The sequence below is a fragment of the Larimichthys crocea genome, chromosome XV (genome assembly GCF_000972845.2).
Source record: "Larimichthys crocea isolate SSNF chromosome XV, L_crocea_2.0, whole genome shotgun sequence".
Taxonomy (NCBI): Eukaryota; Metazoa; Chordata; class Actinopteri; family Sciaenidae; genus Larimichthys; species Larimichthys crocea.
This window is the reverse complement of record NC_040025.1, coordinates 13,821,798-13,849,134: the sequence shown is the minus strand read 5'-3', so window position 1 is coordinate 13,849,134 and position 27,337 is coordinate 13,821,798. Positions and strand designations below refer to the sequence as shown.

General features: G+C 45.5%; 1 protein-coding gene and 1 long non-coding RNA gene across 6 annotated transcripts in view; one reads left to right on the top strand and one right to left on the bottom strand.

Annotated features, from left to right (window-relative positions):
* The window catches only part of LOC104939137 (nucleolar protein 4-like), a 146,623-nt gene that overhangs the window by 20,188 nt on the left and 99,098 nt on the right, over positions 1–27,337 (top strand). Inside the window, exon 1 of one of the 5 annotated variants that reach the window (XM_027288304.1) lies at positions 92–1,751. The exons of 3 other annotated variants lie outside the window; for them this stretch is intronic. In XM_027288304.1, the coding sequence (XP_027144105.1) occupies positions 1,326–1,751 (426 nt within the window). In that variant the 5' untranslated portion in view covers positions 92–1,325. Of the gene's footprint in view, positions 1–91; positions 1,752–27,337 lie in introns of those variants that run through there. One more of the 5 variants, XM_027288303.1, reaches the window with a different exon arrangement.
* On the bottom strand, positions 12,748–16,472 carry LOC113747691 (uncharacterized). Its single transcript, XR_003463793.1, has 3 exons — positions 16,391–16,472; positions 13,214–13,347; positions 12,748–12,884 (listed from the first exon to the last, which is right to left on the bottom strand). It is a non-coding gene; the product is annotated as an uncharacterized LOC113747691 (long non-coding RNA).

Genomic DNA, 27,337 nt, shown 5'->3' with positions numbered 1-27,337 from the left:
ATCCCAAATTCAGACAAACAAAAGTGAAATGAGTTTAATACAAACTTGTTTTTATTCATCAGCTTGTCTCTCTGGCTAAAATCTTTAATTTGAATCATCTAAATATAAAAGTATAATGTGATAAATGACTGATCAGAGCACTAAACAATCATTTATTTAACATGTTTTAAATATATTTGGGGTGTCACACCCTCTCTGACATGCTCGGGACCGTCTGGCAGCAGCGCGCGCTGCGTTTTGGTCATTTTTTGGACACTTCCTGCTTTTTCTGCAGACACCGTGCGTGTCCCGGTAAAAACGGGCTGGACGGTCGGTGTGTGTGTGTGTGTGTCGCAGTGTGTGTGTGTGTGTGTGTGTTTAGGACTACAGCTGTTGCAGCTGCTGCTGTTCGGGAAGGCGCAGATATCTGAACGTTGATTTGAGGAGGGAGGAAATGAGGCGTCGCGTTGCGCTTTGACGGTGCCAGAGGAAGAAAGACGAACCGGATTCAAACAGGTGTCCGGTTGTCTCCCATCAGCCCGGAGGAGTAGCAGGAGGAGAAAGAGGAGGAGAGAGGGGGGGAGATACTGTGGATCTCTATCAGGAAACAGCAGATCAATCCGCTCGGTTCAGGACGTGTCGTGTCTTTCCGTGAACCATGCGCTCCCCCGGCTCGTGATGGAGACCCGGCAGCCCAAACCAGGACAAACCGGTCTGCCAACGGCTCGCTTTTTAGGGAGGTGAACACAGACTCCTCTCTGTGTCTCAGAGGAGGAAGAGGAGGTGATAGAGGAAGAACGGGAGGAGGCGGTGACCGACGAATCCCCCACGGGACAGGCCGACAGACCCACGCTTCAAACAGGTGTGTCTCCCAATCTGCACCGACCCGCCGAGCAGTCTGCCTCCAGGTCTCATTGTTCCTGTGGAGATCACATCCACACAGGGAGGTGGAGGAGCAGCAGGAGGAGGTTGGACGTTGGAGGAGGTGTGTTCTGGTTTTTCGGAGTTACATTTGGCCCGGTTTGGCATCCCGGAGAGCGCCGCTGCTCTCGGTGTGTTCGCAGCGCTACACCGGTGCGTAATAAGCAGCGAGGAGGGAGGAAGTGGGTCCAAACGGCTCGGTTCTGAGACGTTGATTGGACTTTGTGAAGAGGTTCGGGTCTTTCTGGAGGGATGGAGGGGTTTTAACGGGCTGGACTGATCCCGAGGATTGTCACCACCGTCTGAAAGGTTTGGACGGTGACCGGGACAGAGACACACCGCTGTTTTGTGGTTTCGGCGACGTTCTGTTTCCCAACCGACCCGATTCGGACGAATCCTAACGGGTCTTTTGTTCAGACAAAGTCATGACAACCAGAAAAAGCAGCAGCAGTGTGGCGGACTCCTCCACCACCTCCACCACCACCACCACCACCAACCACCAGAACCACCCGAGGAGCCGGAGTCCCAGCAGCGGGGTGTCCGAGGCGGCGGCTGGTGGAGGCGCGGTGGAGATGTTCGGTGAATTTCAGGACTGGTGCCTGCGGACGTACGGGGACTCCGGTAAGACCAAGACCGTGACCCGGCGTAAATACAACAAGATCCTGCAGACTCTCCTCCAGGGGGACGAGGAGAACGCGGTGTTTCTGCACGAGAAGGGCGGAAACAACAACCACATCAACGCCAAATTCAAATTCTGGGTCAAGTCCAAAGGCTTCCAGGTCGGGACCCTGCAGGACGCCAAGAACGGATCCACGGACAGACCGGTGCTGTACGTGCCCATCAAGGCGACGGTTAGTGCATCTTCCTCTTTATCCCTGAGTGTGTGTGTGTGTGTGTGTGTGTGTCCCGTTTTCAGGATGCGTGCGTGTCCATCAGTATTAGGCTACCTTCATTTGCGTAAAGAAATCAGGTGTGTGTGTGTGTGTGTGTGTGTGTGTGTGTGTGTGTGTGTGTGTGTAGCCAGAGGCTGTACAGTGTAACTTTCCCTGGCTCAGCGCCATGACTACAGCAGACACCTGTTCACACAGAGCTCAGACTATTAGTGGTTTCAACTGGTACTTTCTTTTTTTTTAACACCTCATGGTGTTTATTTCAGCAGCATGTCCCAGCTGAGTGACACACACACACACACACACACACACACACACTGGCATCAAGCCAACAATATCATCTTTTTATTTTTTATATGAGGTGAAACCAAGAAAAGGAAACAACTTACTGACCTTTAAAGGGCTCCGACCTGTCTCTGCACAGATGACTGAAATGATGCTTCTGTTATGACGACTATGGAAATAAAATAACAGCGACAGTTTGAAGTCGCCCAGGCGTCAGACGCAGTGAAATAACCTGCTCGGCTCTGCAGCACAGCTGGAGTCAGTTCATTTAATTTAATTTAATTTAACCTGCAGTCATCAGTTCAGTTTCACTTTGTTTTGACCTTTGACCCGGAGTTCAAACAGAGTTTGAAAGAAAGAAAACTTCCTTTAACTGGAGTTAAATACGTCAGCACAGCGTTCTCTGACAACATGTTTTATCTGCATGTCTGCCTTTAACTCAGGCACCTGTGATCACAATAAAACCTGATTCAGGTTGGATTAGAAGAGCTGATTCAGATGCAATAAAACCTGATTCAGGTTGGATTAGAAGAGCTGATTCAGATGTGCCTAATGTGACTGAATTAGTGACCGTGTGTAAATCTAACCTGATGTCACCTGTTGGTTTGGCAGCTGACGGTCGGTCTGCTCTTGGATTTTCAGTGAAACATTTAGTCAATAATTTATTCATGGATCATCCGTCGTTCATGTTGCTTTTATCCTCGTGTGTTGAATGTTTGTGGACTGTTGAGTGGAGAAAGTCACTTTGCGTCCTCTGACAGTTTTCATGATATTTTATAGACGGAAAGACTCATTGAAAAGATAATTAAACTAATTTATGATAAAAATAATTAGCAGTGTCACAGCTCTTTGTCTCTCGTCAGATCTTTCTCCTTTCCTGCACAAATTGCAGCATCACTGAACAAAACTGTCTGGTCGCTGATGTGAAGGTAAAGTGGTTGTTGTGGTCACATGGTTGGGGAGTGGACAGGTGACACCGCTTTAATCACAGCGTACCTGTTGCTCAGCGGGTCGTCCTCTGTCTTTGTTCGTCGTCCTCTCTGACTGAATCCTTTAAATTGTCCAGTCTGAAATCTGCTGCCACGTCCTGATGAACGATCACATTTATGTTGCCTCTGTAGAAAACATGATGACAAAACATGCAGTTTTCTTAGTTTTAAATCATTAAGCTGAGTATGTTTGACCAAACGTGACATCTTAAAGACATTCTTCAGACTTGTAGAAACAGACAGATGCAGAAAATAAATAAAACAATCTGTAGTCGCAGACTTTCAAACCAGAGAGCACTTGTTGACAGCAGAGCGATGACTCAAAGATATGAATGAAAGGACAGAAAACGGACTTTATTTTTAAATCGTCGTGTTATATTTAGAAGTGATTGTGTCCTGTCTGTCTGCACTTCTGTGGAAAGTCATTTCTCTGTATGTGCACTCGCTCGGGTTGATGATGTAAGGCCGGATCGCCGTGGGAGATGAGAGGTGCTGGTTGGCATGGTTACTGCTTGGCTAATTTCACCCCGTCCTGTCCAGTGTCGCTTCATATTCAGATTAAGATCAGGAGAGTATCGCGGTCAGGAGTGGGAATGCTCCTCACAGAGTTTATCTTTGCCAATCCGTCTCCTCTGTGTCAGCAGCTCTGTTGAGTCTGTTCAGTATCCGAGGACTCGGCTGTTTAGACTGGAGAGACAGACAGAGAGAGAGAGCTCACCGTTTTGTTTCTGTGTTCGGTTCAGGACGATGTTAGAAAGAGTGTGGACGTTTCTTTTTAGCCGGTCATCGCGTCCATGAAACGACCGTAGGCTGAGATTCGGATCAGCAGGTCGGCTCGCCCCAAATCACACCAAACAGACTTTCTCATTTCCCTCTAGTGGCGTCTATGAGCGCAGATAGTTTTGGTTTAAAGATGATTCAGTACAGTGTTGTGGTTACTCTGTGTGATCCAGAGAACACGGTGTTAAAGGTTTCGATGCAGTGTGGACGTCTCTGTGACACGGCGAGGTCTGCTGATTTTCACTCCTCCAGATTTTATACAGGAATGACGATGTGTGTGTCACACAGACATCTTATCAGTTATTATCACTGATGGTTTGTAATAAAAAACTTGTTTACTTTCCCTAAATAAGTCATATTCCTCCAACAAACTCTTTGTTTCTCCTGGTCATCCAATGTCTGAGAAGTCTGAGAATCTTAACACTGAAAGATCAAACTCAGCATTCACTTTCCTGTCCTCTCTGTGGCACGAACATATTCAGTCCTACGATGTGAATCTTTAAAAACTCGCCTGTACAAATGATGGTTTCATTTCTCAGTCGTCATTGGGCACTTCAGTTTTTAGTTAAATGTTATCCAGACAGTAGGAAATGGTTCATTTGCTGGGGACTAATTTCAGCGGTGGATTAATCTACATTAGTTAACGTTTACAGTGTGTGTATGTGTGGCCAACAGTGCAGCTCGATGCTACAGAGGAGGATGATCCAAACACAATGTATAGTTTTGGTCTTTTTATAGGATTGTTGACAGAAATAAATAAAAGAATATCACCAACCTTTTCCTCGTTAGTGTTCTTAAACTTTCAAAATAAAACACTTTATTAGAGCCACAGCAGGAGGAAAGAGTGACACTGTGTGTGTGTGTGAGCGTGATTATTATTTTTAAACGTCTCGTCTCCACGTGCAGATCGAAGTGTCTTTGTCTCGTCTCCACCTGTTGGGCGATGCACGGCTGGATGGTGTCAAGGCGCTCGCGATCTTAACGCTTTGTTTATGTCTCGACTCAGCATCCTGCTTCTCTGTCTGTCTGTGTCGTGCTGAGAGGGGTATGACCCGACTGCAGCAACAGCCCATCAGACGGCAGAGTGTGTTTATACGCCGACGACACAACGTGTGTGTGTGTGTGTGAGACGATGAGCGTATTGTTCAGCTCATATCTGAGGGATGAAAGAAATGAAGACATATGGTCGAGTACGTAACATACAGGGACTGTCGTTCCCCCGAGGGCTGTCGGCTCTGCAGCCAGCACTTATGAATGAATTCGAAATAAACAGTAAGACAGACGTAACGGCTCACGAGACGGTCGGCACGACATCAGGATGAGCTGAAGTGACAAAGAACTGTCGCTAATTATTTCCCCTTCGTTTGCAGTCATTGCTCTTTGTCTTCTACAGACTCTGCCTGTTTCTCCTTTAAATCTGCCAAACAAACATAATTAATGTCTTTACACAGCAGCCCCGACCTTTAATAACGATATGCTCAAAAATATGATAAGGTAATGGTTTGATTGGTCGGGTCCCTCTCATCGCCATACTGTCCCCCTTCCCACAATCCTCCGGGAAACGTCTGGTTTCAATAAATGGGCGCTGTCAGGTTTTCCCTTTCACTGAACTTTCATTGTAAATTAAACTTAATGGCTTCCTAACAGAAGCAAAAGCAGGAGCCGCACGCTGAGATACCGAAGCCAGAATTTAATCTCAGTCCATTTTCTGTTCCGGTTGGATTTGTTCAAATACCCGTTGCTCTTCTTTGTCTCCAGTGACAAAGAAGAGCAACAACCTGGATGTTTGTTTAGACAAGAATTAGAAATGTATAAGCTTTGTAAAGCTCATAGATTTGATTTATCTTCTGACATTTTATAGACAAACAGGGTCAGGTCAAGTAATCAAGGAAGTAATCAGATAAATCGTTAATAAAAATAATCGTTAGTTGGTATCTTATTTGAATTTTCTACCACGGCCACAGAGAGTACGAATCCCCGGCTGTGGGAGCTCTGACTCTGTTGGATGTGTGATGTGTAGAGGCCTCAAGTTTGGCGTTGTGGACGTTGAATTAAATGAGTTCCTGAACTTGTTAGGAAACAGTTGACTGAGGTCATAAATCAGGTGAGCAGTGTGGTCATGTTTACGTAACTCATCCGGCCGGTGGAGTCGCCCCCTGCTGGCCACGTCAGGAAATTAACGCATACTTTGATTTTCTTGTTTATCTCGTCTGCCGACATTGAGTAAACAGACTTTATGAGCAATGCTGCAGCCAACCACCAGGGGGCTATCGAGACGTTTTGGCTGTCATGTTGTCCCTCAGTGTTCGAAGGTGGGACGTCGTCCTTGTCACTGTTCTAGATGAATAAAATCTTAAATAAAAGAGCATCAACAAGAAACATTGACAACCAAAGAGTGCCACGTTCATTCCAGAGCTTGTTCTGCAGCCGGATGCTGCGTGGGTCCAGAGATCTTTAATCCAGATCCTGGGCATGCTAAACCTTCACCCCGAAGGTAGGGCCTCAGATTCAGACCACAGAGGCTGCAGTGTGTCTGCTTTAAACGTTAAACCTACTGTACTGGTCTGCCATGTACCACTCTTTAACAACCCTGTCCAGTTTGAACGCCAAAGGTCAACACACTCTGAAAAAAGTAAAGCAAAGTTACGTCCACATTCAAACTTGTGAGTTTTCTTTCTACTGTACAACACCTATACAGCAGGTGCAAAGAAGCAGCTGGCCGCGTCATCGCCATGTGTCACAGAGGCTGAACATGACCGTCTGTAAGCTCTTCACAGGTTAACGCCGGGTTAGCAGAGACAGCGGCTGCAGGGCTGCGAATACGAGACCTGTCAAACATCAATTAGGGTTTAATGAGAGTTTTAAATCAGAGCACATGCAGTCGCCATAGTAACAGAAGAAATCAAACAAAGTACCACCTAGGTTAACAGAAGAGTTGATTAAACTGACAAATAAACCTTTAAAAATACTTATTTCTTTCGATAAGTCACCATGAAATGAAGCGTTCAGCCTCGGACTTGTGCTACATTTCATCGTCCTCTCCAGTCCAGTCCTGGGCTGAAGAGCAGAAGTTATTAACAATGAGGCTACGTAATGTTAGTTAGAAAAAAAAAAACAGTTAATTCAGCAGGGCACTTTTTAATTAGCTTAATTAGCGCTGTAACCGCCCATCTCGCTGGCGGGAAGTCTCTGCTTTAAGAGAATATGGCCACGAGGTTTACAGCCCTTATTAATGTGAAAGACTCTAACACATACAGCTATCAGACCCATCAGAGTGTGTGTGTGTGTGTGTTTGGGATTATCCAATTAACATGCCTGTTTAATCATTACCTCTCCATTATCAGTAACATTGAACGGTTTCATTTTACTCTGGACGTCCCTTGCAGTCAAAAAGTGTCCCGCTGTTAGAAGATGAGACAAATCCTGCTAATTACAAAATGAAGCCATGTAGTAATTGGAATCCTAACCGTGTGTGTGTGTGTGTGTGTGTGTGTGTGTGTGTGTGTGTGATTTAACTTCCACTCCAGCAGTCATAGAATAAAATCATGACATAACCCGAAGTGGTGACGGTGGGCGTGTTTAGCAGGAAACAACGGTGGCCACAAACATTTTTTCAGGGTGTGATGTTTTGAAAGATGTTGTCATCTTGTTTTTTTATGGAGCCAGAAGTGACCATATTTGGAGTTGGTGGGTGACATATTCCAGCTAAACAGGAAGTAAGATCTCAAACCTAAAATACACTGCATGCAGAACGGCTCCCGAACGACTGGTGCGGCTCCGCCGGCCACCGAGCGCCGCGAGAATGCACGAGATCTCGCAAATTCACACTCGATCTGCAGTATTTTATTTTGAAAATAAACCAAGGTTTTATTTTGTATTTTGTAGCCGATTTCCTTCCCCGCACAATCTGCTCTGTGCTGAATTTATGCGCCGTGGTCCGGCGTCCGTGAACAATAGAAGCTCTGCGTATGTGTTGCGGAGGGCTGCCGGACGGAGACCGTGTGAGCTGACACACTGACTAACATTGAAACGTATCGGCTCCGTCGCCGTGGCATCGCTGTTCTGCATGCAGTGTATTTTGAGGAGAGAAATAGTCGATGAGTCGGGAACAGAATCTGGGTTCAGATTCGATCAGTTTGACAGTTTGATCTGAGTTTTATCAGCCCGGTGTTTTATCAGCTAGCTACGCCCTGAAGCGTGCCCTGCTCTGTCGTCTGTTTGACTCTAATAATTTACTAAACGAACATCATGCTGTGGGAGAGGTTGAAGCCATAAACTCTGAGGAAACTGTTGACCGAGTTAATAAATCAACTGAGAAGTCATTTTTCCGTTGCAGTCAATACAAGGCATTTATGTCTGCAGCCAGTGGAGTCGCCCCCTGCTGGCCATTACAAAGTCAGTGGGACAAGTCTTTAGAAGACACAATGGTGAGCAGGCTCCTCATAGGTTAGTGATGTTGCTGCTGGTTCAATGTAAAAGAAATTAGGCGATATCTGAATAATTTTGAAAGACCGCAGTGGATAGTACTGACGTTATGATCGTTAAGACTTTTAATTTGAAATGACTTCCATGTGAGCGTAATCAAACTAACGTCTTTACTCATTAAAAGGCTCTGTTTCATTGTATGTTCATGAGAATGAAATAATCCAGTTTACAGCCGAGTAAACTTGATGATCCAATTAATCTCATTTAGATTGAGGTCAGTAATCACATTTTCTCCTAAACTACACGTCCCATCAACCCCCTCTGCCTCTGTGCTTTGCCTCTACCTGTCGCCAGTCTCCCCTCTGGAGACAGTAAACATGTTTTGATGAATGTCACGATGTTCATGTCGGTACATTTGGTACCTTTACACCAGCCTCTGTTGGACACAACACACTGTTTTTTCTTCTGGTGCAAACAGAGTCTGTTCCAGCTAAAAAAGGAAGTGCTGAGTGGTTTGTTGGGACTAATAATAGTTGCTATCTAGACAGTAGTGTCAAGTGCATGTGATGACTGCTTCCCCCCTCTCTGTCTGTTCGTTGGCTTCAGAGCTGTTAGACAGCAGAGAGAGTTTCTCCGGATCAAGACACAGCTCCTCTGCTTAGCCTCTCAGCCAGTCAGAACTTTATTAGTTTTATTATATTGAACCGTTTTCCTGCATCCGAGCCAGTGAAATAACAAAGTTTCATTGAGACAAACAGCTGTACAAACCACAAGTCAGCTGTCTCCAACAGCCACTGCTGCAGGTTTGCTGTCGACGGAAAAGGATGCTGATGGATCTGATATGTCAGTCACTTCTGATTGGTTAACATGACTCCCCTCCCAAAGAGGAAACGGCTACCGTGGACGCGATGTCGAACTGAATAAAATAAAGTGGAAACTTGAATATCAGTCTAAAGTTTCCTGCCCACATGCTGACGTGTTTAACTCGGCTGTGGGTGGCCTCAGATCTGAACAGACGTAAAGATTAAAATAGTTTTTAATTTTTTTTATGGCTACACGTATGACAACACGCTAAAAGACAGAGCCGGATATAAATCTGTAGGTCGACCTGTTGAAGTTTTATACTTCAATCTGCTGTGATGGACCTGAGACGCAGAGCTGAGTCCAATAAACCAGCTCTGCTGTGGTGGGATGGAAGATGATATGTTTAGGTAAAACAGATGGATGAATGAAACCTGTGTGTGTGTGTGTGTGTGTGTCTGTGTGTGTGTGTGTGTGTGTGTTCTCTGTCCTCTATTAGCAACAACAGAGACAATTTGTCCCAATGTAGAATCCTGAGAGGAGGAGGGACGGACCAATGACTCGCCTGCTCTCTCACACACACACACACACACACACACACAGTGCTGTCCTGTGCATCTGGGGGTCTGACAGTCTGTGTGTGTGTGTGTGTGTGTGTGTGTCTGCTGAAGGAGGGACAGTTTAATTGGTGTGGCCTCCTCTATCAGGCCTCGGTGATCTCTGCTATCTCAAAGAGCTCCTTATTCTGTCATTATAAAAACCCTAAATTGACATGAATTGGTTGGACTCTGGCGTGTGTGTGTGTGTGTGTGTGTCTCTGTCTGTGTCTGTGTGTGTGTCCTACCCTCCCTTTGACCCTAACCTACCATGAGCCTGTGTGAGTAAGCAACTGTTCATCTGTGGCAGAGGTTATGTGAGGGCCAGATCGTGGGTTGAGGCAGCGGGCGCAAAGCTGCAGAACAACGGACACACAAAAAATCAACTGAGGAAACTTTGAGCCACCCCGCTGACAGCAGAGTGACGACCTATAACTTTAAACACCGGTGCCTGCTGGGTAATGTGACCCTTTGTCAACCCAGGCTTTGAAGAAGATACAAAAGCAGTTCTTGTTGAGCTTCCTCTTCTTCCTCTTTGCTTTTTTTTTCTTGGCCAGTAGGAGACAGAGTGAAAGTATTGAGATTTAAACACATGAATTCACATTTGGACTCATCGTGTTTGCATGAATGACGGTTCGAATCTGCACATTCATCCTCAGGCTGCGGAGAATCTCAAAAGGTTTTCTTCACCCTGCAGAGACAGGCGTGCCGGGTAACCAAGACGTATTATGATGTCTTATTTTTTAATGATTCAGTCTCACATAAGATACTGACAGCGAAGATAATCCATCCAGTAGCTATAACCACTGATCCTTTAGGGGGTCGTGAGGGACTCGAGCCAATCCCAGCTGACGTTGGGTGAGAGGCGGGGTCCTCCTCGGACAGGTTGGCAGTCAATCACAGGGTTGACACGTAGAGACAGACGGACCATTGACACTCAAGTTATCAATTAACCTGAACTGCAAACTGCATGTCTTAAGACTGTGGGAGGAAAACCGGAAAAACCATCTTCCTTTGAGGCGACGTGCTGACCGACCAGCTGTGTGAAAGTTTCAGAGTGTAATCCCACTGTGGTAACTATGTTCTGCTGTACTCGAGTATTTGTTCTGATTACATTACTTCTGATCAAAAACTAGCGAGTTGAACAGCCAATCATCATCCAGGTCCCCAGCAGCAGCTGATATCACTGCCTAGTCCAGCAGCAGTCAGCCCAGCTCGGCGTCTGTCTTTCAGCCTTTTATTTCACCAAGCTCTCACCAACCACTAAAAGTCAGTCCCACATTTACTCTTGTCCGGCGGCTTCTTGCTCGCTCACTCTCTCCTTTTCTCTTCTTAGCTTCCTCCGTCAGCGTCCTCTTCACTCTCTTCTCCTCTGCCATCATGTCCATAGAAGCTGCTGAGCCCGGTTACATTGCTAATGCTCACCCAGCTCCAGTTCTGGCACGACACTGGCTCCACTCCGCCTGTGTCACGATTACAAGTCAGTGTAGAATCAAGATGATTCCAAATCTCGCTGTAACAGGAGATGAAATACATTTTACCACGTTGCAGTATAGAGTGATCCAAGAACATGTGGGACAGGGCCGTAAAGTGTGAGGGGCAATGGCCCCCTTTCTTCCAGTGCCCATGCTCCCTGGTAAAGTTTACACAGTGTCCTGTCTGATGCAGACGATGCCGTCCCGTCGTCCTCTGCTGTTTTTACTTATTTAACATGAATTTCCCGCGTCGCACCAAAACACTCAACATGAACCAGCAGGAAAGATAATTAACTCCAGTGGACAGAAACTTGTAGCCTGGTGACATTCAGTGGTCGAAGATGATAATTACCTCTTTGTGTCAGCAGCAGTAAGTTCCTGGAAAGTGACTGCTGTTGATTTGTTTGTACTTGTGTGTACGTGTGTGTGTGTGTGTGTGTGTGTGTGTCGTCGATGTCTTTGTCTGGTGGATCAGTGCAAGTGTCAGATGTCTTGGAGCACAATGGAGGTGAACCCCCACTGTCTGAGAGTGTGTGTGTGTGCAGCTAAACCTCTTGCTGAGCAGCTGTATGTTGTTGACTGGTGGTAATTATGTTACTGAGTGTGTGTGTGTGTGTGACAGCAAAATGATATTTGAAATCTCTGTTTCGTGTCACTGTGCGGTCGTTGTCTTATTTAGTGCGTTAAAGCGTTACGTACTTCTCCCGACCCGGAGCCCAAAGTTACATAGAGTGAGAACAGACGTACGAATGACAGAGACACCGTTCAGCTGATCACAGGTCAGTGTGGATCAACAGGAGGTCACAGACATCAGTTCATGGTAGAGAAGTTACAGGATGCTGCTTTGAATCATCGATCTCTCAAACTGAAAATTAGTGGTGAATATTTTTATGTTTTTTTTTCTGTCTGTCTGTTTTTAAAGAGGAACTGCAGAGTTTGAGTTTTTGTTTGATTGAAAGAGGACGTGATGAAAATGAGTTAAAGTTAAATCAGATGATGAACACACACACACACACACACACACAGCACTGTGACTGCTGCATGAAAAGTTTTTAATTGGTTAAACAAGAGACAAAACAGAATGTGATTACTTGGAGAAATCAAGACTCAAACTCTTAATTGGTGCGGCTGAATTTAGACGGTTGCCATGCCTCCAAAGATTTATCAGTAAATAAAACTCCTCCTCCGCACTGTAAATACAGTCTGAGCTCCTGTGTGTTTAAAAGAATCCACTCGCTGTGAACTAATTAAATATAATAAACTTTGACATTTCTTCATTTTCACTTTGCTCTTTCCCTCAAAGTCTTTTGTTTTGGATAAAAAAAAAAGGAACACGCGATAAAGGCATGCAGATTTTTTAAAAAGTTAAGGAACACGCGATAAAGGCATGCAGATTTTTTAAAAAGTTAAATGGTAGGGGGCGGTCGGTAGCGTAGTGGGTTAAGCGGACGCCCCGTGTGTGGAGGCCATAGTCCTCGCTGTAGCTGGCCCCGGTTCGAATCCCGCATCGGACGGCCATTTACTGCGTGTCACTCCCCCTCTCCCTGCTTCCTGTCTGTCTTCAGCTGTACTATCAATAATAATAATAATTTTTAATGTTAAGGGCGTTTAGCTCAGTCGGTAGAACATCCGCCCCGTGTACGAAGGCTCAGTCCTCGCTGCAGCAGCCCGGGGTTCGAATCCGACCTGTGGCTCTTGTGCTGCCTGTCGTTCTCCATCTTTCTCCCCACACACGTCTTCAAGCTGTCTATCCAATAAAAAAGAATTTTAAAAAATCAGAAATTTATTCATTTAGTCTAAAAATGTGTCTGTGAACAGGTGTTGAAGCTAATTGCAACTTTAATTTAATTCAAACCTCCACGTTTTTTTTTTTAGTAAAGTTAATTTTGGCGCCCTTTTGTGTCTGCTCTTTGGTAAATGGGAGGAGGGAATTTTTTGTGAGATCGTTGTGCTGCTGAAGGGGAAGCGTACATTTTATTTGGGTCAGAGATGGAAAATCTGATGTCGAGCTCGGCCATTATCACGGAGCGAAAAGAAAAAAATCACAAAAGGATGTCGAGTCTGTTCGTTACCTTCAGTTTGTAACACTGCTGGTATTTTTTGCAACACGTACACACGCTGTATATTTTCAGACAGCCGTCGGCTCACTCCCCCCCCTCGGTCTCTCCTGTTGCCATGGTGAACAGCTCCTTTGGCCGCAGCGATGCTGAAAAGAAATTAACACCAGTCTTAATTAGACTGCAAGGCTTCAAATTCCACCTTCGTCCCTCCTCCTCCTCCTTCTCCTCCTCCTCTCCTGACCTTCTCCTCCCTCTCATCACTCCCCTCTCCCACCTGAAAGGCAGCCTGGCATATTAACATCAGCCACCAGGCATAATTAATGAGACCAGTCAGTCACAGTTGGCCCTCTGAGATTATGAACAGTGCCAACTTCCAAAATGATACACTCTTAAATATATTATGTGTTCTGTCAAACTAAAGAAAGTTCCCAAACTGAGTCTCTTTGTTAAAGTTGTATTTCCTAAAACGTAAAGATGAATGTATCTAATATAAATAAAGGGGAAGCCAACCAACACTTTGATGATTTCTACTTCTCACCTTCAGCAGTAAAAATACTTCAGCCGCTCTCGTTGCTTTCATACCAACCATTCGTTTAACTCTTTCCAGTATGCACGCTTCATCTACCTTCAGTTTTAACTGCAGCTTCTTTCATGGTTTTTGCTGCTTTCACCCTTGACACATTAGATGACACGTCAACAAATGTTGAAGTGCCTGAGCTGACAGTCCGGGCACTTCAGATGACATTTAAACTGTCACTGGCCGTGTTCACATCAGCGTATTTCGATGCAGTTTGAAGTTTCACTTTAGAAAAGTTTGATGGAAACGTCAAAATAAAAGCGTTTGCAAAAATGTTTTTCCGTCTCGCTTATGGTGTTTTTTTCTAAGAAGAGTCAACGGGAAAGAATTGGCGCCACCTACTGCTTACCCCATGAACCAATGCCTAATATTCACATTACATTCACGGATGTAAAGTAATGTTTCACTTATTTTTGTCAGGTTACTCGAACTTCAGTTAAACTTTGTGACACATTTGGGTGGAAACACGACCGCCAACTACCACTTCGACTTTCAGCTGTCAGTGAACTGCTTTCAATGGCTTCACTTTGAGTGCTTTTCTAACTCTTCACGTCGACTGCCATCTCACTTGTTTTCTTCGACATCGACTGATTTCTCAGCCGCTTTCTGCTCTGACAGTTCACCTCTTTTCATCAGCTTCAACATCCACTCAAACTTCTATACGTCATCTCACTCATAGATAATTAATATTTCAAGTCAGTCAAGTTTTGGCATAGTACTCTTTCTAAACGTTTTAGCCTTCTTCTAGTCGTATCAAATCTCTGCATGAGTCAATTATGAGGCATCCAGTTAATTAATTATGTAACTGGTTTATGTGAGATAACTGTGACCTCATGGTTGGGAAGCAGTCTATAGTTTGTCTTGTCAGACACTTTCAGTTTAGTCCATGAAATCGAATCTGACATTGGCAGGAAGGAAAAACTTCCTTTAACAGGCAGAAACCTTGAGCAGATCCAATCTCATTGGTGGACGGTCATCCGTAAAGTATCTGATTCATCACATGGTGTGTGAAGGCTCCACATTGGACTAAACCAAGGGGATGATGTTGTCATAGTCGATTCTCTCTTAAATGGTCCCAGCACCTTAAGGACTTTCACACCAGCGCTGTTTGGTCCATTCGTTTCCTCGGATAGTCCGGTTCGTTTGGGCAGGTGGGTCTCGTGAACCGTGGTGCTGGTTCTGTTACAGTGGGAAAGCAAACGGACTCTCCAGCGAACCAAAGATGAGAAAGCCAATCGATGAGCCGGGTTTTCTTCTTCTTCTAGTCAGTGCTTGTTTTGGGCAATACTGCCCCAAAACAAGCAGCTGTTGTAACTGTAAACGTTGAACCAAACCAAGTAAGGGTGTCCACTTTTTCAGGATTCCTCGCCCATCAGGACTATCCTGGTGTGAAAGCAACATTAAATTTCAAGCGGTTTTCCCATCATTCTCCGAGTGTCACGTATTTTTGTCATACATAGTAACAAGAGGATCAGAGACACGCGGACACATAGGAGCAATATAACTGTTCCTGATTAACTGTAACGACACTAGATATGATCCACCCCGTGAACAGGAACATTACTGCGCCTGTGGACAGTCCAAGGTTTCCCAGAAGCGGTGATGTCTATCCAAAACAACGCTGACCGATTGTTGGAAAACCTCAAAGCTTGACCAACATTTCTGATTGTTGATCATATGTTTTCAGTATTACTGGAAATTCTGCTGATTTTTACTCAATTCTGCTCAAACGCTACCAAACAGCAGCGAGTTAACATGTGGAGGAAGAGTGTTAGTCTGCCCCGATAGGTGTGAGTTTTATATTTGTACTTTGTGTCTCATAGCAGACGGCCAGCGGACTGTGTCGCTACTACAGTTTGTGCATTCCAGTCAGTCTGGGCTGTGACTGCTCTCATCGAGGTCTTTTATCAACGATATGTTCGATTGATTAGAAGGGAGCCATCAATGTTGACAAGCCGTGACAAGTCCAATGTCTGCTGTGAAAGGATAACACAAGAGAGAACAACAACATGTACTGTATGTACCGATGTACACGTGGTTCAGGTTTGTCGTCCGCCTGCTGCTGCCACCCACAGACTTGTAGATCAGTAAGTGGTGTCTGTCTGTCTGTGGCTGTCTGTCAGTCGGCGAGCAGCAGCTCCCACCGCTGCACTCGGTCCTCCCCACAAAAACGCTTGTACATGCAATGTTTTCACTCACAGTTGAATCATTTTGTGTATCAGCATCAGTTGCGTCGCCTGATCGCGTCTTTGCATCGACTTCCCCTGTGATCAGCATGAACCGAAAAGTTGCATTTGCTTTCTGCGTGAGCACAAGTGACACGTCTGTGCTTCAAGTCCGGCCATATTCAGCCGGTTTGCACAGTTCACCAGCAGCTTTCACTTCTCTAAATGACAGAGGTGTCGCTCGAAGAAAAAACGCCTCAAACAGCTTCGTAGTTCTCACGACAGATAACACACGAGCTAGGCTGTTTAACAGCAAAGTAAACGGTGTTTTACTCACCAGAGAGATTCATCTGGACGCTCACACAACTCAAATTAGAATTTTAATAACCATCACACCTATTGGCATCAAAACAGGAAGGAAGTAGTCGCTGTTCGTGAAAATCTCACCTCTTGCTTTATTTGATTGGTTGCCTGGGCCAAGTGTGACATTGACGAGCGGTTTGACGCTCGTGGTTTCCAGTGCATGGCGTTGAGGATAGAACGCACTCTCAGTGCTGTTGGCTCCCTCAAATAGTCCCTCTATATCTGACAGGAAACACGTCGAGTGAGGAAGCTGTGTAAGAATTTCCAGCGATCCATCTTGCTGCGACTGCCCGCTAAGTTGTGTTTACAGTGAAGCAGGACTTCACCGTCACCTTCACTGAAGCTAAACTGACGAAATAATGTCTCTTCTTCCATTTTCAGTCCAGCAGGAAACCTCACAGAGCCGTGTACTCTAATTACTGTAAGAAAAAGAAGTCTCAGAGGTTGATTGATACCAGAAGATTTATTGAGACGTGTGTTTTGTGCAGCGAAATGAGTTTTTGTGTTGTCGGCAGGCGTGAGAGGCAAACAGAGATGAATAGACCGTCTCTGTCTCTCTGTGTGTAAGTGATGTACTTTCAAGTTCAAGAAGAAACACAAAAAAGAAATTAAGAGTTTCCGCCTACGCCGTCAGTCTGTCTCTGAAACAAATGGCTAAGAAAAGTGGCACTGTAATCTACACGTTAATTAATTCAAAAAAAGATGGTTTGAAAAATGAAAAATACAATATGTTCACATCCTGAAATGTGATTAAGGATTTCATCTTCCCACTTTGTTTGTCCTTTATATTCTACCTCGTGTTTGACATTTATTCAGACAGTATATTTAAAGATGCCTTCATGTTAAAAATATTCAGATTTAATCATAAACTGAAAAATATGTAGTTTCTTTCTTGGTGTGCGTCTCGTCCCTGAGCGTCTCTAACAGCCGGATAATCACTGCACTGATTGGGTCGCAGTGCTGTAGGCCACGCCCTCCCCCTGCCCCACAAACACGATGATTGATTGGCTCAGTACAGCCGAGCGTTCCCCATCATGAACCAATCATAATCAGACTTGATTTAGAGGTAACATCCATCCATCCATCCATCCATCCATCCATCCATCCATCCATCAGGGTCGTAGGCACAGGACAGAGTTAACGTTTATTTCTAAATTCAGGAAAGAGAAATATTGTCCAGCTTTGCTGGAGGAGGAGGAAGAACGAGGAGTTTAAACGAAAATAAACACACTATCGTCCTGTTTCAAAGACAAAAAGAGATTCACACAAATCTACTGCTAAAAGCTCGAGCTGTAAAAATGGAATGATGCCAGATTGCTTTTACATTGTCCAAGTGATCAGAGTAAAGGTTCAGCGCACCGAAGCCGGGGTTAGACTACTGAGGGGGAAGCACTTAGTGAGCCATAGACTCTCATATAGACATATCGCCTACAAGCTACCTGTTAAAGCACACCTGATATGCCGACATGGTTGTAGACGTGCGTCATAGTAACCTGTACAATAACAGTTCAGATTATTCAGAAACATACAGCATCATTTGTTCCACCACATCTCTTATTTCTATCACCACGCGGCCGTGTGCCGTGCACCGTGCTTTGTTCGATGCAGTGAAAAACTGTTGGGATGCGGCTTAGGGTTCAAACCCGCGTCCCTCCTGCGTCTCTCTGTGAGGAGTCTGTGTGTTCTCCCCTTCAGTCTAAACACATGCAGGTTAGCTCATTCAGCGAGTCTAAACTGCCCCGCAGGTGTGAAGATGAGTGCGAATGGTTGTCCGTCTCTATGTGTCAGCACCGTGACTGATTCCTTGTCCAGGCTGTTCCCCGCCTCTGGCCCAGTGTCAGCTGGGATTGTCTCCAGCCCACTGCGCGCTCTGAAGATAAGCGGGTGTAGCTGTTTTCTGTTGCACTTTTAATCTCGTCTTCGTGTCTGAGAGGAGTCGTGTGTGAAATGTGGAAGGATTCACCTGTTCAGCCTGTTTCATGGAAGAAAGAGTCGATCTTCCTGCTGCTGCTTTAGACCAGGCTGCTCTCTGGAGGAGGAGGAGGAGGAGGAGGAGGAGGAAGCAGAGGGAGATGTTCTTGTGGGACAACGGACTTCTCATTATCACGTCCCCCCTCCTCCTCCTCCTCCTCCTCCTCGTCCTCGCTCTTCTACCTCCCCCCTCCTCCAAAACACACATCCCACCTCCCTCCAGCATCCATTCTCACTGTCTCCCCACAGACATCCCCCGACCTCTCTCCTCCTTTTCTCCTCGTCTCTCCTCCTTTCCCACCCCCCACCCCCTACAGAACCCTTCCTCCTTCCCCACAATGCCCCTTTCTCTGCCCTGCTGCCAACACTGCTGGATAATTAGCTCGGATGTGTGTGTTTGTGTGACTGTGTGTGTTTGTGTGACTGTGTGTGTGTGTGTGTGTTTTTCAGTCTGCAGCCACCATAACATACACAATCATCATCAACATCGCCCTTATTGCAATCATCATTATCACTCTTATGATAATAATCATCATCATTAGTAACATGTTCATCACGTCTGTCATATTTCTGATGATTGGCTCATCACGTGTTTCGAAACTTTTGCAGTTTGTCAGATTCTTATATTCATAACTCTTTTCTTAATTGGTGTGTAATCATCTGAAAATTAGAATCGTCTTTTATATCTACAGACGAATGGACAAACTAAACGGCGAGGGAATTGCAATCAGCATGAATCCTGCACACTGGACCTTTAAATCGACTTCACTGTGCTGCAAATTCAACCTTTTCATCTGTGGTTGTGTATGTTAGTGATTATTTCCACAAACGAAGAACAAGCCGTGTACATTTTTTGACTTTCCGACGCCTTTTTATTGACGTACGTCTGATCCCTCTGAGTTAGTGACGCACAACAGAAATCACGAAGCAGAGCTGACGACCTACAGCGTTGGAGTTATGGAGGGCTCCGTCTTACAGGTGATTGGTTGGACTCGTCTCGTTATGTTGGTGAAAGCTGGAGGAATAAAATCATGTCCCAAGCACAGTTACTTTTTATGTTTTTACAGCTTGTTGTAGGAGCTTTGTATCATTTAATTGGACCATAAACATCTACAGAGACTGCATATGTCTGAATTCAGTAATGCTCCCTTCATCGTAACTTGGCTTTCATCAGGTTAATATCGGAGTCCATATAGACGTAGTTACGTTGACCTGCTGGCCTGCTCTTCCATCTGCTCTCCTTTAAATCTGAATCAACCTATTGTCCTGAAGTGAGGAGGAGGAGGAGGAGGAGGATAAGAGCATGAGCGATGAAGAAGACCTGAATGAATGGAGTGAAGGTCTATGCGGGCAGCAGAAAGGCCAAGTGGAGAAGGAAGACGTGCAGCAGCTGGGTGTGTTTGGTCCGTGCTATCAAATCCTCCAGAGAGAGATGGAGGGATACAGTGAGACAGAGTGATCGGATGCTGCTGCTGTAGAGAGAGACGGAGGGATAGAAGCAGGTCACAGTGAGCGGTGGATGATGGAGGGAAGAGGGGGATGGAAGGGGGAGTGTGTTGGTTTGTGTCATGGCCCATTTAGCTGCTGCTGAACGTGAAGACTGAAGGCTGGATGATCACGACTGTCTCCAAACCTCACGGTGTTTTCTCTTTTACAGCTCGTAGAAGCAGCCTGTCGCCTCCTCGTCTGAGCACGTTAGCACTGCGTGACGTGACCATGTCACAGAATGCAGCAGATACATGCATTACATTACATTACATTACATTACATTACATTACATTGCATTTAGCAGACGCTTTTATCCAAAGCGACTTACAGAGGAGGACATTGCAGGATACATGCACGCATCCATCCTGGTAGAATATCGAATATTAACGGCGTCATTTCATGCTCAACTCCATATCGTTGAGATAAAATAATCGTTCCAGACAAACTCGTGGATGGATCACGTTCATGGGACTTTCTTGGTCAGACATCTCTTTTTTTATTATTAATAATAATTATAATAACATAGCATTATGTTGGTGAGAGCCGAGCTGGGCTGACTGCTGCTGGACTAGTCAGTGATATCAGCTGCTGCTGGTGACCTGGTTGATGATTGGCTGTTAGGTTTTGATTATAAGTAATGTAATGAGAACAAATACTCGAGTACAGCTGTCCATTCTGCATCATGTTGCTTTGACCTGTTGCTGGGAACAGCTGAGGTGTCTTTGTTTGCAGACAGCTTCTCTGTTTCTGTCATTTTCAAACGTCACTCTGTGTTTGCATGAAGTCAGAAATCGTTCCTGACTCGTCTCATTGTCGCGTGTCACGGTTTATCATGTGTCGTGGTGTGTCATATTGAGACTGACTGCACTGATCGTCGGCCCCGTCGTCTCGTCGAAGTGGGAACTGAAGCTTTTTCCACCGCATTGCATCCTGGTACCTCGGGGCTGATGATGCGATGCGTGTTCCTGGGCTCCTTTTGTGTGTTTATGTTAGTCAGCATATGTGTGTGTGCAGCCGTCACGTCATAATGTGTCTACACACTGCACATATCTGCACTGCATGTGTGTCAGAGTGTGTTTGCATGTGTGTAGCCGTCGTGATGCAGGTTGGCTGCTGCTGCTCGCCTGCGGCTCAACACACACTTTATCCTGCTGTGTGTGTGTGTGTGTGTGTGTGTGTGTGTGTCCCAGTCTATTGGATGAAGAGGAGGAGGAGGAGGATGAAGGGCAGGGGAGGTGGAGGGGCCAGTTAGCTTTCACTGAATGGACCCCATGTGTATCCTAGCAACAGGCTGGTTTGGAAATGGGATGGAGCGACGAACAGAGGGAGAGAGCCCACAAAAAAAACAGAGGAAATGAGAAAGAGAGAGAGAGAGAGAGGCTGCTAATAACGTGAGGATGGAGGAGCAGCAGGTCAGAGGAGAGAGATGGAGGGTCAGACAGAGAGTCGAGTTCCATGTTGCGGAAATAGAATCGACCAGCTCTCAGTGCCAAACCTTCAAAACACCACGTATAAAACACCAAGACTAAATAAACAGTCGAGGCAGTCGAATGTTTCTCTCTGCACGCTCCGTTCAAAATGTTGTCAGTCACTAATAAAAACACTTTGATCTGACGTATTGTGACGCTGCATAAAGAAACACTGGATCAATTTAAAATATTGGTTCAGAGGGGACAGATGTATCATGTCCAGTTGTAGAGGACAGATGTGTCATGTCCAGCTGTTGGTAGTGTTGGAGAGGAGGTCCTCTCTGAGGAGCTGGAGGTCTTCAGGAGGTCTGTGAAGGTAAAGAGGGACGCCCCTGATCTGTAGGAACAACAGACAGAAAAGTTTGGACTGTCCTGAGCGAACAGGTGGCAGAGACAAGCATCGTAACATGTGTGTGTTGGCTCTGTGTTGTCTGTGCGAGTTGTTCAGTCACTTATCTATTTCTATATTTTTCTTATTGTCGACAAATCCTGTGAAAAGATGGAAATCATAAAAAAGCAACATGCTCAGAAGGAACTGATGCTTTCCTTCTGGCTGCAGCTGCTGATTATTTTCATTGCTGATTACTATTTCAGTCATTATCGCGATTAATTGTTTTTTTTTTTTTGTCCATAAATGTTGATCAGTGTCCCCGATAGCGACGTCCTCAAACGTCGTTTGTCCCAAAGATTCAGTTGACTGTCACAGAGGACGACAGAGAGCAGAGACGCTGCTCATTTCTGCTTCTGACTGATTCATCGGCTCGCGGCAGATTAATCTTCATCACCACATTTGATGTGTGTGAGTGTGTGTGTGTGTGTGTGTGTGTGTGTGTGTTCATGGTGCTTCCTTTAATTTGCACGAACAAAGATAAAGAAGAATGTTATTTAAATGTTTTCCCGACGTTGTTCACGCGTGCTGATTTAAAAACCAGCTGACTTGACGTGAGGGAATAAAATGGGGCGAGGTTCAAACTGTGGCAGGAGACCTGAAAATGGGTCACGGGTCTGTCGCTGGTGAGAACCCGAGGGAGAGGGAGAGACCTCGCGTCCCCAGACAGAAGGAAAACCTAAAAATAGTTTTTTAATGTTTCAGTGGACGACGCCGGATGTGTGTGTGTGTGTGTGTGCGTGTGTGTGTGTGTGTGTGTGTGTGTGTGTGTGTGTGTGTTGTTTATTTGTGTATTCACTCGAGTGTGTCCTGCAGACGGGCAGCTCGCCCTCACACCTCTCCCTCTCCTCCCTCTGACTTTGACCCTTCTGCTCGTCCAGTGGGAGGCCGGGGTTGTGTGTGTGTGTATGTGTGTGTCCGACCCATGCTGTCCTATGTGCTGTGCCTTAAGGTGTCCCCTGAACACACACACACACACACATACACACACATCTATGTGGGCCATGGGGTGGTGTGTGTGTGAGCATGCTGTCACATAAGCTACAGTCCCGGGCCAGTGATGTGCCCTACAACCGCAAGAGGCGAGGTGGGGGAGGTCCAGTGTGTGTGTGTGTGTGTGTGTGTGTGTGTGTGTGTGTGTCATGCTCATATGTGTAATTGAATCTATGTATATTTGTACACACTTTCCTCTTGCACGCAGAGGTTTCATTGCTCAGTGTGTGTGTGTGTGTGTGTGTGTGTGTGTGTGTGTGTGTGTGAGCTGGTGTTACGTCACATTGGTTCCCAGTTTCAGGGACAGCGAGCATGGGAGCAGACAGTGAAGGACAAACATGTCCTCCCTTCCCATCCCTCGTTCTTTGTGTGTTTCTCTGTATGTGTGTGTGTGTGTGTTTGTGCGTGTGTGTGTCCTGGAGGGTGGTGCTATGTAGGGGGAAAGGGCACACACACACACACACACACACACACACACACACACACACACCAGAAAAAAAGAAAGCACGGCGTCACGTTTGAGGTCCTGTGGCACGGTGGGAAAAATGAAACACTGGAGTGTGTTTCGTGCTCAGGAGTCGCTCTGTGTGTTCAGGCTGAAGCTGTCCATCAGGAAACTGACTGAAACAGAACTTCAGATATTATACAAAATAAAAAGAAGCTCTCCAAACTCTGTTTCAGTGTGATGTAGTCGCTGTGCGTTCTCACCGCGAGCCTTACGAGCAGCGCCGAGCGCTCTGTGGACTCGTTTTTTGCCCCGAGCGTCGCCTCTCAGGCGTGGCGTTGCTCCGTCATGTTGGAGGAGGTGGTTTTCTGTATTCAGCCTGCGAGGAAGGCTGCAGGTGCCGCCCGGGGCTGACTGAAGTCCTGCCGCCTCTTCCTCTAAGAATTCATTTTTATTTGCAGTTTTTCTCCTGAAAACATGAAACACGGTTCATCATTCAGTCTCTGTGGAGGAAACAGTGGGATGTTTTTTGTTGTCCTGCTCCTCACGTCCGTCCTCCTGTAACGGTGAAGCTCGTCACAAAAACTGTTTGACGGCATCCTGAATATAAACGTACACACGCGTGTTATTCTGAACATGTTTCAGAGAGTTCTCTCCGCTCAGCATGCAGATGGTAATTAGAGTTTGTGCACACTTTAATTAAGTTAGAGTGCTGCTTCACCTGCATCACACCCACCCGACCATCGTCTTCATCAAACTTACCTCTCCCTCTTTTGTCTCCTCTCTCCTCTCTCTTTCCACTTCCACACTCGGAAAAATATCTGACTGTCTTCTTTTACTCCTCCACCACCTCCTCCACCTCCTCCTCCTCCTCCTCCTCCTTCACTCTGCCTGGCAGTTGTAATGGCATTGGGGACGGGTGGTGGTGGTGGTGGGGGAGGTGGATGGAAGAGAGGGAGGGGAGGGCATTAGAAACATCCCCTCTCTGTGATGAGCTGCAGCTGGTTACCATAGCAACGCTTATTACAGTACCTGCACCCTGAGACGGAGAGGAGAGAAAGGTAGTGGGTCAAGAGATAGAGTGTGTGTGTGTGTGTGTGTGTGTGTATCGGCTCTTCATTAGATGCTCTACATCTGGTAAAGGCCGTGTTGGGAACTCTGTTTAAGGATAATGAGGGGACACACACACACACACATGCTCACTCACCCATGAATGCCCTCCCCCTCTCACACACACACACACACACACACACACACACACACACACACAGGTACGCGGGCGTCCTGCTTCTTGTCACACAGTTCACACACATATCAGGTCGTGTCATGTGACCGTGGACGTGAAAGATTCTGTCAGGCAGCTGAAGTCCCAGCTGTGTCTCCACGTCCCATTTCTGTTTATCCACGACTCCACAAATCAACGTTTACACAGAGACTGAGAGTGTGTGCAGCTTTTTAGCCCATTTCAGTTCTTTGTTTTGGTTTTACAGCTCATTTAATGAACTGTTCATCAGCCTCATGTCAAACCACGACTTGAAACATTCGATCAGGACACAGTAAGTCCAACTTTAATCTCTATTAACATGTTTATGAGTCCAGAATCTGTTGGCCTGCCTCGGTGGAGCTCAGGCGTGTGTGGAGACCAAAGAAGAACAAAAAAAGAGTCCGCTGTCTGTGGAAACTTTCAATGTTTCGGAGTCATTTGTTCTTCACACAGACCACAAACAGATTTCATATTCAGATGTCTGTTCATAGAGATTAATGTTACTTCCTGTGCGATGACTGATCAGTAGATTAATCAGTGATTGTCTGAGTGAAAATGAATCAAACTTCCTCAAATCAGTTTAATTCTTGTTTTTCAAATTTCAGCTTCTCTTTTTTGAGGATTTGCTGCTTTTCTTGGTCTTGTGTGAAAATAATAATATACAAATGTTTTTAGCTTTTTGATGGATCATCTTTTGCTTCAGAAATTTTTTTTTAACAAACTCAAACTTTATTCATGTAAATATTTATATAGCACCTTTCATGCAGACTTGCAGCCCAAAGTGCTTCACTTTAAGAACAAACACTGCAAACAATAAAACAAAACGTTAAAATTAAAACCTATAAGGTAAATAAGCACAGGGGGAAAAACTAAAACAAAGAATGATCAGGACTTAAACACTCACTTAAATGAAAGCTGATAAAACATTTTAAATTATTAATCATGATATTTGTTTTTTGTCACATGCTCCTGTCCTGTAAACAAACTTATATGAGTACGAATCATCGATCAACCTTTGAATTCTCGACCTGAACATTCAGAACAGATCATCACCTCGACGACACACTTTCATTTTGTGTAAAAAGATTTGATTTGCTCGGCACACGCTGAAGCTTCGTGTCGTTTGTCTGCAGGAAACTGAAAATGTTTTTACCTGATGCTGCAAAGTCTTTATCTGTGAGTGACCATGAACTGCATGAACTACACTCTGTGTGTGTGTGTGTGTGTGTGTGTGTCAGTCCTCAGTTCAAACCTTCCTCTAAGACACACACACACACACACACACCCATAGAAGCACACAAAGACACACACACTCACCTGTCAGCTCTCATTGGTTACCATGATATTAGCAGGCTTCACTGTGTGCTACCAGCTTGCAGCTGGGAAGGAGGTGTGTGTGTGTGTGTGTGTGTGTGTGTGTGTGTGTGTGTGTGATGCACCGCCTGTTACCCACTGACACATATCGAGTTCTCCGAGCAGGTAGCGAGGCCCTCCTCCTCCTCCTCCTCCTCCTCCTCCTCCTCTCTCCTTTCAGTAGCTCCTCTCTTCGTTCTCTCTCTTCTAAGTCTCTAAATTTCTTTTTCTCTCCGTGTCTTTGTCTAAAAAAAACCTTCAGAGTCACCTTTTTCACCCTGTCTCACCCTTTCTCACCCTTTCTCACCCTCTTTCCAGAGACACACCTCACACTCCCACAGCCTCGTTCCCGAGACTTCCCGGTATTCCCAGAGCGTGTGTGTGCGTGAGACGGATGCAGAGAGCTCTGCGTCCTCTGGGAAGTTGTGTTAGCGTACAGTAGGTGTAGAAGGCTTTGTCTAATTCAGGGCTGCCGTTTGAGTCTGATTCCACATCATTAATTTATTTCACACCATTAAACCCGGCAGGAGACGGTAAACGAAACATTTCATTACGCTTTAAATATCAGCTGAAGGCCGGCCAGATGTTTGTGATGCCGAGACTCAACGTTTGACACGCTGCTTCATGTTTGACAACAGTTACCGTCATTAATGTGTGAACGTGTTAATGGGATTCAGCTGCTTTGATTGGTATGGAAGTTAAACAGGGCCCTGCTCAAAGTGTGTGAGTGTGTGCATGCTGAGTGTGTACATGTTGAGTGTGTGCATGTTGAGTGTGTGCATGCTGAGTGTGTGGGCGACAGTGAAAACGTGCGTATGTTTGTACAATGTAAAGACATGAAAACAAACTTTTTACACCTCGTACCAAGTCAGAAAATATCCAGCTCTCCGTTATGACGGCGTATGTCGAACATATCCAGCTTCAGTTCACACAGGACGCAGCTTTATTCCTGATAAGATTATTTATTGTCGACTGCTGCTGAATCCCGGATGGAGCCGGTTCAAGAACCAGCGTTGATCTGGTGTGTATCTAGAGTTTTTGAATGATTTCTTTTCCCTCTGCTTGTTTATGTGAATGACTCTGACTACGGTTCATATTGAAACAAAAGAAAATTCATCCTTCTATTTTTCGTAACCGCTTACCCCCAAATTCCACCGGACACAAGAGATCGACTGCAACAAGAAACCGTGGTGGTGACAATGATGAGTTCACGTAACCACGATATTGTGGTCATGCTGTTATTGTCACAAACCACATGCAGACGAGCCTCCGCGACGATCAGTGACGATAACTTTCAAAATCCATCATCAGCGCCTGTGAGAACATCTGTCTTCATCTGTGACGTTATTCTTCAACCGAGTCGGCGTTCAAACGTCCACCAAAGCCAGAAACGCTCCGTCTTCAATTAAAAATGATAATTGTATTCCTGTAATGATCAACACTAATGATCCCAGTGTGTGACATCATGCAGCTTTAATGAGATCTGCATCCATCACCTCTCCGCTCTCACATGTAGATCCGTCGACACCGTCATAACTGAAGTCTGCAGATGACTCATGACAGAAACCTGTCGGAGTGTTTCTGACAGTCCATCGTAAAGACGGGAGTCCGTAACGGAGAAAAGAGTCTTCACTTCACTCGTCGTGGTCCGCTCTGACTC